Here is a 13,389-nt window from a genome sequence, read left to right as displayed (position 1 = left end):
TTTTCCTCATAAAACATTCAACACAGACCTGGAGAACACTGTTTAGATAGATTCCTTCCATCCAATTTGTTAAGTTCAGTCATCTCTGAGTCAAATGCATTGGCATTCAGTGTTATGAGGATCTGGCTTGGCAAACATTGGTTATGACATTTTTTATTTATTTTGTTGTTTTGTTTTTTTAGATGCTGAATACTAACTAAATAATTTCAACACCATTCAGTCCTTCTATCTGAGGACAAATAAACATGACTGCCTGAACTAAGATGTGGTGTATTAGGACAATCTTTGGATTTAGAAAAGAAAATAAATAAATAAATCCAAAGAATTTTTGTAGAAACCTGTATCATCTGACACCTTTTGTGTCCGAGTATTAAAGTAAGATTGTGTTATGATGAAAAGGGACAGGCTTGTAGCTGTTGTGGTCAAACCTTTTAAATGACGTTATTTGTGATCTTATGTGAAATTTCAAGCTCTTCTAAGATTTGTTAGTGCCCAGAGTATGTTTTGAGGATATTTGTCAGCTACTACCATATCAAACTTTGACATATTGTAATTTTTTGTGTTGGCTAAAGTTGATGAGCTGTGGCAGTCATCACAAATTGGGTTGACTCCAAAATTTAATCAGTTGTAGATGTAAATCCAGTGATTACTTTTTAAAAGTTTTAATGAAATCCATTCAGAGGTTCATGAGATATTTTGCTAACAAACAGACACAGTTGACTCTAATAATTAGAGACAAATTTTTAAAAGCCAATCTCATGTGATCCTTATTGCCCCTTTGGCAGCAGGCAATATTACGTATATTATTGGTCTTTTTCTTCTTATTATTAGTTTCAATAGAATGTTTTCCTAATTCTGAATGATGTGCTACTTGTGATTTTTATCAAGTTTGACTTTGGGACTTTTATTCTGAAGCTACGCTTACATTTTTTTTTTAATAATACATATTTTATGATCACATTTTCTATTTGAGGTTCTGAACTGTAAAAAAAAAAAATTTGAAAGTCATTCTGATGAAGAATGACATCAAATATTAACTTGTAACAGTAAATTTATAGATGTTTAATAGGTTTAAAATTAATAGATGAGATGCAGAACTATCTTTTTTTAACAAGCCAACATGTGAAATACAGTCACCTTCAAATCTATATACAATGCTTGCGTTGGTTTGTGTCTGTGTTTCTAGTAGATTAAATGTATTTTCAACTGTTCTGTTCTTTACAACCAAAGTTTATGAAAATGGGAAGTTTATGACTTGACAAACTGTTGCACCAGAGTCTCATCTGCTCTTGATAAGCAGAAACAAACTGGTAGATGTCTACATTCATTTAAAACTGTTTCTTTCAAAGACGTCAAAGTCACCTTGACGTGCTGTCGGAGTGAATGGAGCCTACGGTTCTCCATGTAGGGGGTTGGCAACCAGAAAAGCTTAGCCTTTTTGCAGATCAGTGCTTTGAGTGGTGAGTACTGAGCGTTCTGAGGAGCTTGATGTGGGCTTTTTCTATAATCCCCCACATCTCTCAGGATCATTTGCATCCATTTTTCATCAATCTTTGTGTGAATTCTTAAGATATGAAAAACAGGCCCAGGGCCAACCTTTTGAAAAGATTTTTTTTTTTTTTTAACTCTTCTCTGTGTTCTCGTGCTGAGAGATCAGCCCTGTGTTTGAGGACACAGTCACAATATTTCCCTCTTTGACAAGATTATTCAATATGTGTGCTTTTACTTCATTAAGATCTTTATTAATATTTACTTTTGTCAATGCACTGAGTTTTCTTGGACTATTTTTGCACCGTTTTGTTTCTTTAAGAGGTATAAAAGGTGGCTGACTAAATCAGTTTACCATTGCTACACTGTAAGTTCTTTTATTGGTTTAGAGCTTAAATAAGGTTGAATCAAATAGTTGATTTGATCTATGTGCTTAAACTACTGATCAAGTTATGTTTCTAAATCTAGTCAACCCCTTTCTCTCTCCATACCCAGAAAATCAGGCCATTTACAAATCAATTATATTTGGTTTTTTATGAGTTTAAAAATTATGCATAACCTAAAACCCTACTAAGACAAAAGCAAAAAAAAATCTTTCTCTCAAGAATAATTTTACACCCTTAAACCAACGTTGGATCATAGTTGAGGCCAGTGCTTTGTCTGATCAGTGAATAAAGTAAAACACTGAAAGTTACCTTATTCCAGTTTCAGTCATTTTAGAATTTAGTGCTCAAGTGTTATTTCCCCTGCACCATCAAATCACACAGGATAGGGAAAACAGTTTTTCCCCTCTGGTGAGCTTCAGCTAATGAGCTCAACTTAGCAGTAGGTGTGCTACCGTGGCTCGTTGGAGCTGCGTGTTGTGCCTCCAGTAGGTGCTGGAAGGAGCCAGTGGGTAAGAACACGGAGTTCGGTGTCTTCATTTCCCCTTCAAACCCCGCAGCCCATTTTAAAATCTATTTGAAAAACAGGGGGAAAAAGCAGTAACATGCAAAAAGAAAAAATAAAACTTTCCTGTAACCAAATAAATTACACAAGTTGGCATTTTACAAAAGTTTACCAAAATGGTAAAACATTCTGTATTTGCATTAAGGAAATTGATTTGAGAAAAATTCTGCAAAAGCCAAACATTTTTGTAACAGTTGATCATTTGTCAGAACATCGAAAAAGAATTGACATATAGTGAAACACAAGCCAGTTTCCAGTTTGTGTTGGCAGGAATCTGCACACCCAGGGCCCTGGCCTTGCCTGCCATCCGGCATACGTACAAACACAGATAAATTTGTTGGTACCTTTCCACAATAAAAAAAAAAAGCAAAACAAACAAAAAAAACGCACACTAACACACCTGATGTGACTGGAGCCAAAAAGCTCCAGTTTTGTTTCATCAGTCCTAGAAACTTCGAGGCTGACAACATGCATTCTGATAAATTTCTGTCTCACTTTTTGATTTTTCTGTCAATAGTGGATCTCTCTTTGGTCTTCTTCCATGAAGCCCATTATGATTTAAAATGCTGTGGATGGTGCAGTCAGAGGGTGACGTACCTTAGCTTTGGAGTTCATTTTTAATGGTTTTGGATGGTTTCCTTGACACTTTTTTTTTTTTTTTTGTACATTCTGAACTGTCTGATCAACCTTGGGTTGCATTTCCTCTTGCATCCACATCCTGGGAGGTTGATTACAGTCCCATGAGCCTTATAGTTTTTAATAATATTGTCAGCTGTGGTCAGAAGAACATGAAGCTGCCTGGAGATGGTCTTGTAGCCTTTATCTTTAACAAGGATATCAATCATCTTCTTTCTGAGCTTGCCAGTCAGCTCTCACCTCTGGTTTTTGTTCATTATGATGCACACGATACCAAACTACCAAGTGGTATATTTGTTCTCCTTAAATGGGCTGAATGACTGATGAAAAGCTTGAAGGCACCTGTGATACTAATTAGGGTCAAACACTTAGTTTGAAACCTGCAAGGGTTAATATTCTCTTTAAGGGTACCAACAAACCAGTTCCTACTATTTTAGCATATTTTGTAAATTAAACAACAAATAATTTCTATTAATAAATCTTTTTGTATACTCTTATCACATACTAAATGCATGCAGATATATGTTAGATAAATGCTTTTCAAGAGAAATTAAGCATTGTTTTAGTTAGCTGTAAGGGTACCAACAAATTTATCTGACCTTGATGGATTGATGGATGAATGATTCACAAGCTCCCAGTATTGGTAAAAGCCAAAATGAATGTTTCTATTCATCCTAAAAACCTAAAAGGCTTCTCATTTCTTTAAGGCTTACAGCCACAGTTTGCAAATATTTTAGGAGACATGTCAGGATGTTTTTTTTATGAAATGGTCATACATTTGAATAACTTCAGTAATTATCCATAAAAGCATGTACCTCCTGGATGTCCTACCACTGCTGAAATGTTGTCTGTTGGAGAAATCACTAAAGAAATACAACAGGCTTGACAGGCTGTCATTGATTTCTGAAAGACAGCAAGTACAAAGTGATACTAATTACAGGTTGCTTAACATACCAACAGTCACAGGCAGTAGAATAGCTCTTTCAGAATGCCAAGAAAAGCAGGTAGCTGGCAGGCGGCTTAAAGAATGCCAGACAAAACGGCACATATCTAACACAAAGAACAGAGATACAGGGGCAGCCTTACAGACGTCTCACTAAGAATTTATCCAGAAAGGCAGCCACCAGGTAGTTCACAATTTAAACCTTTACTGTTTTTAGTTCAAGTCCAGCATTCAACACATGAAAGTCTAACACAGGTGCATGGTAATGATTTTAGTTCTAACACAAAAAAAGAATATACAAATGCTGAATTATTTATTTATATTATGGTAATTATAATAAAAGTAAATAATTAATTAGTGACTAATGTCTACAACAAATAATAATAATAAAAATGTAATTAAAGGCCTAGCATTCCTGGAGGCAAAGCATATCACCCATTGCCTTTCATGCCAAAGGTTTAAACTAAAATAATTTTATCTTGAGAAAGGACCAACTTGTAGCCGCTTTGGGCAAACGTATTAAATGACTGCATGCACAGTATTGTGTTAGCGCTCAGAGAAAGTGTTGTGAATGACTCTTATCTACAACCGCACCAAACTTAGCTTGATATCTTTCAGATTGACTTGGTTAAAAAAATTTTTAAGTCGATTAGCTGTTGCAGCCATTTTAAATCGAGTTGACTCCAAAACGTAATAAGATGTTAAAATACATCCAATGATTCCTTTCTTAGAGCTTCATTAAAATTCATCCTATATTTTGCTAACAATACAGACAAATGTACGCACACATAGACATTATTGCCCTTTTTGCCTTTTGGCAATGGGTGATAATTAGATCATGTAAGCTTCAACAAAACAATGTAAACTTGTTTATATTTCAGGGTTCTGTCAGTGTCTTTTGTTTTGCAAAAAGTGTAGAGAACTTTAAAAGAGGCAGCTCATTTGTCCTTTTTGTTTCAACAAACCCCTGCCATCCATCAGGCTGTCTAATATTGTTGTTTGAGCATCACGCTTCCTTTAGAATGACCTGTCAGCTTCTTGAATTTATTTGGTCTTATCTGCAGCTTACCTGTGGTGATGTGAAAACAAGGACTTAAATCTTTTCTTTTCTCTCTCATCATAACAAGTTGCCATGAGCCATAATGGAAAACTGACTTCTACAAAAAAAACATTTTGTGATGATATTTGTTAGCTAGCTTAGCTAGCTTGAAACTGAAAGGAAATGCTCTTTAATTTGGGACACAGTTGTAGTCTTCTGGATGAGGAACGACTGAATATAAAGCAGATGAGCGGAAAATTGTTCTTTGGATTAACTTGTAACGACTTGCAGGTAAAAAAGGCAACATTAGATAGATTATCTTATCTTACCTTACCTTAGAAGCACCACTATTAGAGCTTTACTCTATTAGTGCTCTCTAACTAGGTTTCACTGTCATTGAAGAGCTTTAATCTGAGGATACTGTAATATACAATTTGCTTTTATAGTAACACCACAAACCGACTGATAACTTCATTGAGCTGCATACATAAGTGGCATATTGCATCTGCTGTAGAGATCTACCTCTCTCACTGTAATTGGACTTGATGATGAATGGCATTGTGGTTCCTAATGTGGCAGTATGGTTTCATCTTGGGCCTCTGGCTCTCACTGGCTATTATCTCCATCCCATGAGGATACATTGTGTCTGAGCCTTTGTTGGCTCTGCGCAGTGAAGTGGAGGACCTAATCTATTTATCACAGGGTCTGTGTGACCACCCAGCCAGGCTGCTATATCGGATCATACTGGGCTCCCTTGTTCTCCTCCTCCAGGGATGAAGGAGGCGCAGATGTAACATGCAGCTTCACACCTGTCAAACAGAGCTGGTGTTGGTCATCCCTGAGGAATGGAGCACAGGAGGGAAAACATTTAAATGCATTTGTGGGATTTTTGTCTTCTGCCATAGATGGATGTAATCCTCAGTACTGAGTGCCCAGGATAAATTTATGACAGTTTTCAAAGAAGCATTGAGAACAAGATTTGTATAATGTCCAGAAGGGTTTTGTGGTTTGAAATATTACTGAAGTGTTGTTAAAGCGCAAATCTGTGCTTTTTCACTGCTTCACCAATTTTGTAATGTACCATTGCATCATTCAAGCAAAACATGTTGGACTGTCCCTCAGTGTGGCATCAAAACTATAAAGATTCCTTCAAATATCCTTGAAGAAATGCATATCGCCCCGTGCTTTCATTCCAGAGTTTTTGACTAAAATGATCTTATGATGACAAATGATTGGCAAACAGTTGTAAAAAATCACTTTATCTCATGTTTACACAAACACAACATTTTGCATCCATGGTTTCACTCTGTTAGATGAATAAATTTCCTTTATCACACATATTACTTATTTGTTGTCTGACAGGAACTTCTTACAGGGCTCTGCAACTCTAAAAGGAAATTGTGTACTATAAATAATGACAGTTCAGTATTTGTTTATGGACCTTTAAACAATAGCAGAGGCTGGTTTGAAGTTCAGGTAACAAAATCATATTTCATGAGTTTTCTAAACATGAGTCACAAATATCTTTTCTAGCCACAGATGCAATTTTTTTTTAAAAACAAATTCGTAGGTATTGTCATGTACAGATGCATATTATTGCTGTCATTGTGGGAATTGGAGTCTTGCATTTAAGTTCTCAGACTAAGCAGAAGCAGTTGTTCACACTTAATCAGTGTCATGAACGTGCCATTCATCTCACATCGTTGGTGCTTTGCTTCTGCCCTAAAGCACTGCATCCGAGTACAGTGTTTCATTTGGTGCTCATTACGCTAGCTGCATGGAGACAACCAAATATTGAGTTTTTGCTGACGTTTCCATGGCGACACGCTTCTAAATGGGAAGAGTTGAGGTGCTTGGAGTACTTTTGCCTTGAGTGACTGTACAGAACTAGATGACTCTTTCAGTCAGGAATGAGAACTGAAGCCATTTATGGAATCCACCTCCTCTAGCCTCCTCCAACACAGTCCAGCCAGCAGGCGCAGTCAGTATTTGTATGCTGTAAAGCACATTCACAGCTATAGAATTCAAACCCCAGACCTGATAAAGTTGGGACGTTGTGTAAAATGTAAATTAAAGTCCAAAAAACCCCACATTTTGTTCACAATGAAGCACAGTAAATACATATATCAAATGTTGAAACTAATATTTTTTTAAAAGAAGAAATAAGATATATTTTTTTAATTTTATGGCAACAACGCATCTCAGAAGGTTGGAACAGGGTCATGTTTACCACCGTGAAGTATCCCCCTCAGTCTGTAAACATCTAGGAACTAAGGCCAGCTGCTGGAGTATTTGAAGAGGAATGTTGTACAGTTTTTATTACCTGTCCCAACTTTTTAATGTATTTCGGCCATCAAATTCTAAACTAACTTACTGTTTTCCAAAAGGTGGTACAATTTCTTAGCAAGCATATACAATCTTGAAACTATGTTCCATTGTGAATAAAACATGGGTTTATGAAATTTGCATATATATGCATTTTGTTTTTTTTTATTTACATTTTAAAAGACATCCCAACTTTTTCAGAACTGAAGGTTGTTCTAGCTCACATCCAGATAGTTTGTTTTCTCACACAGTGTTCTTCACTATTTGGGCTCTTGCATCAAGAACACAGGAGCTGATTAGACACTGAAACCAGAGTAAGTCCAAGTGTATGGTTGATCTAATCCTCAGGAGATGAAATACTTGGTTTACTCAAGTGTGGTATAAAATCCCATTAAATCAAAAGCACAAGGATGGTCCTTTTCTATACAAAACGCTCACCCTGTAATCATGCAAGCGAGCTGATGGGAATTTGGAAACCGTACTGTGCACAGTACGTCACAGATTTTTCATCATGACAACTTAATATGTGAAAGACTTTGTCCCCTCTAGTTTAGTTAATAAAATCACCCTCTGCTGTCTCCGACACTCCATCTCCCACATAATGGAGCTTCAGTTATCAATATGTGAATGTCCTGTACTGGGGAAAATTAATCTCTGGTGACCAAGCTGCATGATGAGATGTGTGAATAAATCACAGCTTTTTTGTTTATCTGACCTTGAATAGTTTTTGTGTGTGTGTGTGTGTGTGTGTGTGTGTGTGTTTGTGTGTCTCATTAGTTGGGAAGTGCTGCGTTTCCTGCTGTCAAACCTGCGCTGGTGGATGGAGGAGTACCGTTTTGATGGCTTCAGATTTGATGGCGTTACCTCTATGCTGTACCATCATCATGGTATCGGTAAGACTGGTTTGAGTGTGTGGCTCGTGTGTACCTCTGGACTGTATAGTGACTCATCCTCTCGTTTGTGACCAACAGTTCAGTCTGCACCTCAAACATCTCAGGATTGAAGACGATTTTAAATATTTTTAAATGGGTGGATTTGATGTGATCTGCGATTTATAAATCTATTTACATAACATTTTGAAGTTGAAAGTAAATATAAAAAACATAACTATATCCAAATGAAAACAAGAATAAACCTTGTAAACTAATTCCATTAGACCCCTGTATTAAAATCCAGCACTTGTTCATTAGCATAATAACAAGCTGTTAAGAGCTGTGCTCGAATTTGTCAAAAAGATGAAATGAAAACAGTATCAGTTTAAAAAAAATCTGATTAGTTTGGAAGTTTGGGTGGAAAGCAGGATGAGTGTTCACTGTGTGGGCGTTTAACCCTCAGGCACAAGCTTCTCTGGAGACTACAACGAATACTTTGGCCTACACGTGGATGAAGACTCTTTGGTGTACCTGATGCTTGCCAATCACATTCTCCATACTCTTTATCCTGACTGCATTACTATTGCAGAGGTAAAAACAAACTCTGTCACATGCAAACTCAACATATGCTTTGCAATTTCACTGCCCTCAGCTTTTAAAAATGAAAAGCACTTGTTAGTCAGGCTTAGCAGACTTATTTTTCCTCGTTGCTGTAATTAAAAGTTAACGTAAAACAGAGATGTGTATCAGTGTTAAAAAAATAGTGTGAAAAATACGTGAAAATCGCATATATACATAATTTATCATAAACGTTTACCATTAAACTGTGCAGCTGTAGTTATATTCCAGGAAGTGTTAATACACAGCAAGACTTCTCTGCAGGATGTGTCGGGGATGCCTGCTCTCTGCAGAAAAGTGGAGGAGGGAGGACTCGGCTTTGATTATCGACTGGCTATGGCAATCCCTGACAAATGGATTCAGGTAATGTGACTTACTTTGTTTATACAAAATGTATGCTGCCCAGATTTTTTTTAATTTTTTTTTTTTTAAATTAGCTGAGTTTTGAAATGTTGGTGTCCATTGTAACCTCATACATAAATGTTTTTTGTTTCCTAAAATGCTACAAATTCTTGTCGAACTACTCTAACTTTTAGTTCTAGTCAAAGTTTTTCACAGAGCAATAATAATTCCTAACTGCAGACCTAGCGTTCTTTGAAGGAATATGTAACACCTGCCACCTTTCATGCCAGAGATTTAAACTAAAATCACCTTGTGCTGAGAAAGGACAGAGTCACAGCAGTTTTGGTCAAACCTTGGAAAAGACATTATGTGAGATCTCACAAAATGTGAAACACTTGGTGTATGTCTTGACATTCAGATACCACCACACCAGATTCTAGCTCAACAAATGACTAAATTAGAGCCATTTTTGTGTTTCCTAAGGTCAGTTGTCTTGAATCAGTTTGAGTTCATATTGTAGTCAGTTGTAGATGTGTATCCAACAATTACTTTGTGAGTATGAAGGGTGAGTTTCATTAAAATGCATTCACTTGTTCACAAGATATTTTGCCAACAGACAGAACTGACTCCACTTAGTTAACGGCAAAGTTTCAAAGCAGACCTCACACGATCAGTTAGTTTTCAGATCTCATCTACTGTCACAAATTTCAGCTCAGTATTTATAAAATTGGATGAGTTGGGTGAAAAGCTGTGGCGGCCATCTTGAATCGGCTTGACTCCAAAAGTTAATCAGTTGTAGATGTCCATACAATGATAACTGTCCAAGAGTTTTAATAAAATCTGTTCACTGGTTCATGAGATATTTTGCTAACTCTACAGACAAACACAGACATGGGCAAAACATTAAACTGTTACATGTATACAAAATAAAAACAAGACAATTCTTAAAAAAAATAATGATAATCATCCTTTCTTTGTGATGTTTATAGGATTAATCAATAATTACATGAGTGGCCTAAAAAGGTTTAAAATAATGAAAAAAAAAGTTTCTTGGGGCTTTTGTTTGTTTTTTTTGTTGTTTGTTTGGTTTGGTTTCATAGAAAACAAGACAAATCTTGAAGGTACTCATTGCAATGTCATGAAGATTTATCAAAAACTCATCAGTTCATTAGTTAAGTCTGCACATTATTTTCCCATGTGATTAATGCATCCTTGAATTACAAATTTGTAAGCAAAATTCCCAACTGGCTTCCAGCTACCACATTTGTTTACCTACAGAAAAATGACTGAAAATCGGTCAACATGTGACGTTAACAAAACAGCAGTTTGGTATCAAGAAGTCAGAATTTATATTTGTACATATTTACACATTTGTTGAGTAAAGTATGCAGATAGACTTTCATGTGGTTTTGGTGAATTTAGCCAAGTGCTTTGTTTACATTGAATGCATACCCACATTTCACAATTGAATATCATCATATCTGAAAAACTATTGAGTACCTTTATTAATAATGAATCCATTCCTCAGATTGAAACCTGACACTTCTGTTGAGATCTCCTTGTTTGCAAAGATGTTTTTTTTCTTGTTATTGTTAGAGAAGGAATTTAAAATAACCTTCTTTGGATTTTTTTGTTTCTTGTTTTTTTTTTTATCACTGAGGCCTGCAGGGACATATTGAATGTGTTTTGTTCCTCTCTCTCTATGTAAAGCTAATTTATTTCCTTTTACTCTTCTATAATTCTACCTGCTGTGAACCAGGTAGGGACATTATTTACCCTGCAGAGACAGAGCAAGGAATAAGTGAGTGAAGTAACATAATTATTAGAAAATAAAAGCACCTGAATTATACAACCATTATAGTTCTATTTCCTTTGATCACCAATTTCTCTTTGTGCAGGGATTTATATTTTTATGTGAGCAGAAACACAGATAAGATTTAATTAATTTTAGCAGAAAGGTCATTTGGTTTTTGATTCACACTGAAATTTCTTTTGGTGGTGCTTTGAATGAGCAGACTGCCACCTTTACATTTAATTTTATTCAGTAATAATTCTAATTTATCTTTATGTGGGATGACGTTATATAGCTTTAAGGCAGAGAGTCTTTTTCAATGTGTAGTCAGACTGTCTGACCCTCAACCAGTCAGACGATATGAAAACACATCAGAAACTGCTGGTTCTTTAGAAAAACAGAATGTTTAGCTTAGCAGACACATCCCCTCCACAGGGGTACTAAATGCTGACTCAGCATTTAAACAATTATTTTCCTGTTTCTAGTTTTTTTTTTTTTTTTTTTTTTTACATTTGTTAGACCAACTACTTCAGCATACTTTGACCTGTTTCAGCCTTTCTGGCCTCCAGCTCACACTCAGCTCATTCAGGGCATGACAGCCACGACTTTTAGTTTAGTAACTTTTATACTTTATTAACAATTGTTTTTCTCCTTGAAATGCATTGAGATTTCTTTAACTCTTTAAAAAATGTGCTCTTTGAAATCTACTTCAGCATACTTGCTCTATTTGTGTCTCCTTATGCTTCCTTTTGTGTTCTTATGTGTCTTTTTTTGTCCTACTGTGCACTCTTCTTGTCTTGTGTATCATTTTTTTGTTTTTTATGTGTCCTTATTTGTCCTTTTATGTTCTTTTTGTCTTTTTATTTCTCTTTCTGTTTTGGTTAGTTTTTTGCCTCCCTATACGTCCATTTAGTCTTTTTTTGCACGCTGTTTCTTTTTGTTATCTTTGTTTTCAGTTTGTCTTTTGTGTGTCGGTTCTTGTCCTTTTAGTCTCTTTATGTATGTTTTTGTCCTTTTCTTCATTCTACGACTCCTTCTGCTCTTTCTCTTTTTCTTCTGTAAATATTTTAACTAAAATTGAAAGTTCACCTATTGTTCCACTCATTTTCACCTTTTTCAGCAAATTTCACAAGTCATTCAGCCTTCAGCATTCACACTGTATTATTGCAGAAAATGTTTTTTTTTTTTTTTTGTACTAAATCAAAATATTATTTATGAAGATTGTTTCCTGAGATGCACCTCATGGAATTTTATTATGCATGAACGAACCTTCTGAAGTAGCTTGTGTAATATTTTTATATATTGTACAAAACATAACTATGAGAAGACACTGAAGAGAAGACAGAACTTAATGGGTACTCAGAGAAGCACCCCTGCCATGAAAAACACTTTTGATAAAAGATGGATTAAAAAAAAAAGCATTTGCCTTTAAACAACATGTAAATGTCCAGGTTATTACCTCAACACCTATCGCTACTAAACTAAATGAACATGAAACAAGTAAAGCAGACTTGTTTTTCTTCATATTTTTACTCTCATATTCTGTTGATATTGGTTAAACTTAAGTAGAAATTGTGCTCAATTAAAGCTCAGATTGATGTCAAGAGGCTCCAAGATTCAAGAGTTCTTGAATTTTCTAGTTTGTGACAAACAGTATTTCTTTTGTGAGTTTAAGTTGTCTTGTACACAAACATAACATCATAAAATTTATATTAATTGCATCAGTTTTTTAAGTTTAAATGGATTGTTTTTGTTTGATTTTCCAAATCCACATTACTTTATTTTGTTGATTTTTAGAGATTGTCTTGGAACACAAATTAGATAAATAAAACTTGTCTCTGTCAGAAAATCTGTCTTCATTTCTGTGCTTTAAGTTGGGAGGGAAGAATCCAAAAGGTCTCGGGGAGGTGGTGCCTGTCTCCAGCAGTCAGTGTGTGAGAGGTGGGGGACACCCTGGACAGGTCGCAAGTCCATCACAGGGACACATAGGGACAAACGAGTCAAACAACCATTCACACTCTCGTTCATACCTAGGGAAAGTTTAGAGTTACGAATTAACCTAACATGCTTGTTTTTGTTCTGTGGGAGGAAACCAGAGATGCTCAGACCATAAGTGATTTTAAATATAAGCTAAAAGTCAATTTGTTTTCAGTGGCTTTTAGTTCTAATTGAACACATCTTGATTTTTTTTTAATTGATTTGACTTTTTACTGATTTACCTGTGAGAGTTTATTTTATTTTTCTAAAATTATATAAATTGTATTTATGTTCACCTGCAATGCTTTCATATTTGAACTTCTGTACAACACTTTAGTCAACCTGTGTTGCTTGACTGATTGATCTGCGCAGAGCTCAGACTAGAGCCTCTTCTCCTCAGCATCAAAAG

General features: G+C 35.6%; 1 protein-coding gene across 1 annotated transcript in view; it reads left to right on the top strand.

The window, feature by feature from the left end:
* The window catches only part of gbe1b (glucan (1,4-alpha-), branching enzyme 1b), a 96,078-nt gene that overhangs the window by 30,662 nt on the left and 52,027 nt on the right, over positions 1-13,389 (top strand). Inside the window, exons 8-10 of the mRNA XM_017416439.2 lie at positions 8,157-8,272; positions 8,715-8,842; positions 9,134-9,232. Coding sequence (XP_017271928.1) covers positions 8,157-8,272; positions 8,715-8,842; positions 9,134-9,232 — 343 coding nt within the window. The remainder of the gene's footprint in view (positions 1-8,156; positions 8,273-8,714; positions 8,843-9,133; positions 9,233-13,389) is intronic.

The sequence above is a fragment of the Kryptolebias marmoratus genome, linkage group LG2 (assembly GCF_001649575.2).
Source record: "Kryptolebias marmoratus isolate JLee-2015 linkage group LG2, ASM164957v2, whole genome shotgun sequence".
Lineage (NCBI taxonomy): Eukaryota > Metazoa > Chordata > Actinopteri > Cyprinodontiformes > Rivulidae > Kryptolebias > Kryptolebias marmoratus.
Note: the sequence above shows the minus strand (reverse complement) of the source record. Positions and strands in the feature narration are given on the sequence as shown.